This window comes from Capsicum annuum, unplaced genomic scaffold (assembly GCF_002878395.1).
Source record: "Capsicum annuum cultivar UCD-10X-F1 unplaced genomic scaffold, UCD10Xv1.1 ctg26142, whole genome shotgun sequence".
In the NCBI taxonomy this organism is placed as follows: Eukaryota; Viridiplantae; Streptophyta; class Magnoliopsida; order Solanales; family Solanaceae; genus Capsicum; species Capsicum annuum.
Window position 1 is genome coordinate 1 of NW_025832391.1, and position 1,688 is coordinate 1,688.

The 1,688-nt window shown below is 39.9% G+C and overlaps 1 protein-coding gene across 1 annotated transcript; it reads left to right on the top strand.

Moving 5' to 3' along the window:
• Positions 1-262: 262 nt before the first annotated feature.
• LOC124890857 (zinc finger A20 and AN1 domain-containing stress-associated protein 8-like) lies at positions 263-739 on the top strand. The gene has a single exon (XM_047402694.1). It carries the CDS (start codon positions 263-265, stop codon positions 737-739), a length of 477 nt encoding a protein of 158 aa, XP_047258650.1.
• The last annotated feature ends 949 nt before the right edge of the window (positions 740-1,688 follow it).

Below are 1,688 nucleotides of genomic sequence, written 5' to 3' on the forward strand. Positions count from 1 at the left end.
TAAATGGTGTAATTAAGGCTTACTACTTAACCACTAGTTTGGTGAATTCAAATAATTGAATTGTGACGTTTGGTTGCTAATACTAGATTGCTATATATGTTCATTGTAGATAAGTAATCCTAAAAGACGGGAAGTCCATTTGTGACTAGTATTGAAGGTGATGAGCTGGTTCTCCCGGGCCTCCTCGGTTACGGGTGCAAGTCCGTCCCAATAGGGTTTGAGGCGTGACACTTGTGTTGAACTTGACTTGTTAACTGCAGAAATGGATTCAACTAAAGAGAGAGGTTGTCGAGCTCCAGAAGACCCCGTCCTCTGCATCAACGACTGTGATTTTTTAGGTAGTGCAGCTACGATGAATATGTGTTCCAAGTGTCAAAAGGACATGATACTATTGAAGAAGGAACATGCAAAGCTTGCAGCTGCATCCAGCAAAGACGTCCTACGTAGAAGCTCAAGCAGCGATGAATCAGAACTTGCTCTTGCAGGTGCCGCAGTTGCATCTGCAGATTTAGCCTCTCAGATTTCACAAGTGAAGTCAAAAGAGGGTTTGAAAAAGTGCACAACTTGTTGTATACGTGTGGGATTAATAGGGTCCAGTTGCAAATGTGGTGATATTTTCTGCGCAGTTCATCATAATTCAGACAAACACAACTGCCCGTTTGATTATAGGAATGCTGGTCAGAATGCAATAGCAAAAGTAAATCCTATCATCGTAGCAGAAAAGCTTAATAAGATCTAACAAGCACCTATTGAAAGGTTGTATAACTGAAGCAATGTCCATCTTTTGATATGTTGGCCTCGTCTTACAGGGTGACGATGAAAGTTTTGCGTGGGGGTGGGGGTGGGGGGTACCCTAGATAATCCTGAAGTGTAAGTTATTTATGATCTTGGTGCACATTTTCATGGAATTTGTTCTTGTTTTGTCCCCATTTCTGGGCTCCTTGTCTAGTATAATATGCATAATATAGGTCATCTTGATGAATTTCACATTCATACATCGGCATTTTGAAATCCTGAATTCGCCTCCGTGCATTCTTCAAGAATCCAAAGACTCCTTTGAGTATCAATAATGTAGAGTATTTTTTTTGTAGAGATGTCAATACGAGTTGGCTCAACCCATCCGAGCGAGCCCACATGGGCTTTGAGTTTGACGGGTCAGGTTGGGCTAGACAAAGGTCACTCGGAGAAACCAAAACATGACTCTTCTTGGGATCGTGATTACCAATCTTATTCATCACGAGAGAAGAATTGTAATATACACCATTAGCTTAGAGCAGCCTGACAAAATGTTACCATGCCAAATATGTTGTCTTTATGGAGCGTAGCTACTGCTCTTTACATAATAGCTGAGGGTGCCGCCTTTATTATTGAAAATATACCACACCCTTTTGCATAAACCAAGGTCTCTCATAATCGCGACATTGATTTCAACTATTTTCATTTAGTTCCCCTGAAAAATTGACATCCCCATGCTGTCCAAATATATTTGGTCTGCACAAACTCTTTAACATTCAATTAATTGTTCTCGAAATAGACTTCCTAGTTTAAAAATAAAAATTCATACAAATGTGACGGTATGACTCCCACTTCCCTTTTCTCCTTCCTTCCATTTACGCAGCCCTCTATTATGTGATAAGAAATTAAGAAACAAATAGAAGCATAAAACAACAATAAAGCTAGAAAAAGAC

What these genes read in the sequence shown, in the direction of transcription:
- LOC124890857 (XM_047402694.1), top strand. Translation starts at nt 263, where the DNA reads ATGGATTCAACTAAAGAGAGAGGTTGTCGAGCTCCAGAAGACCCCGTC.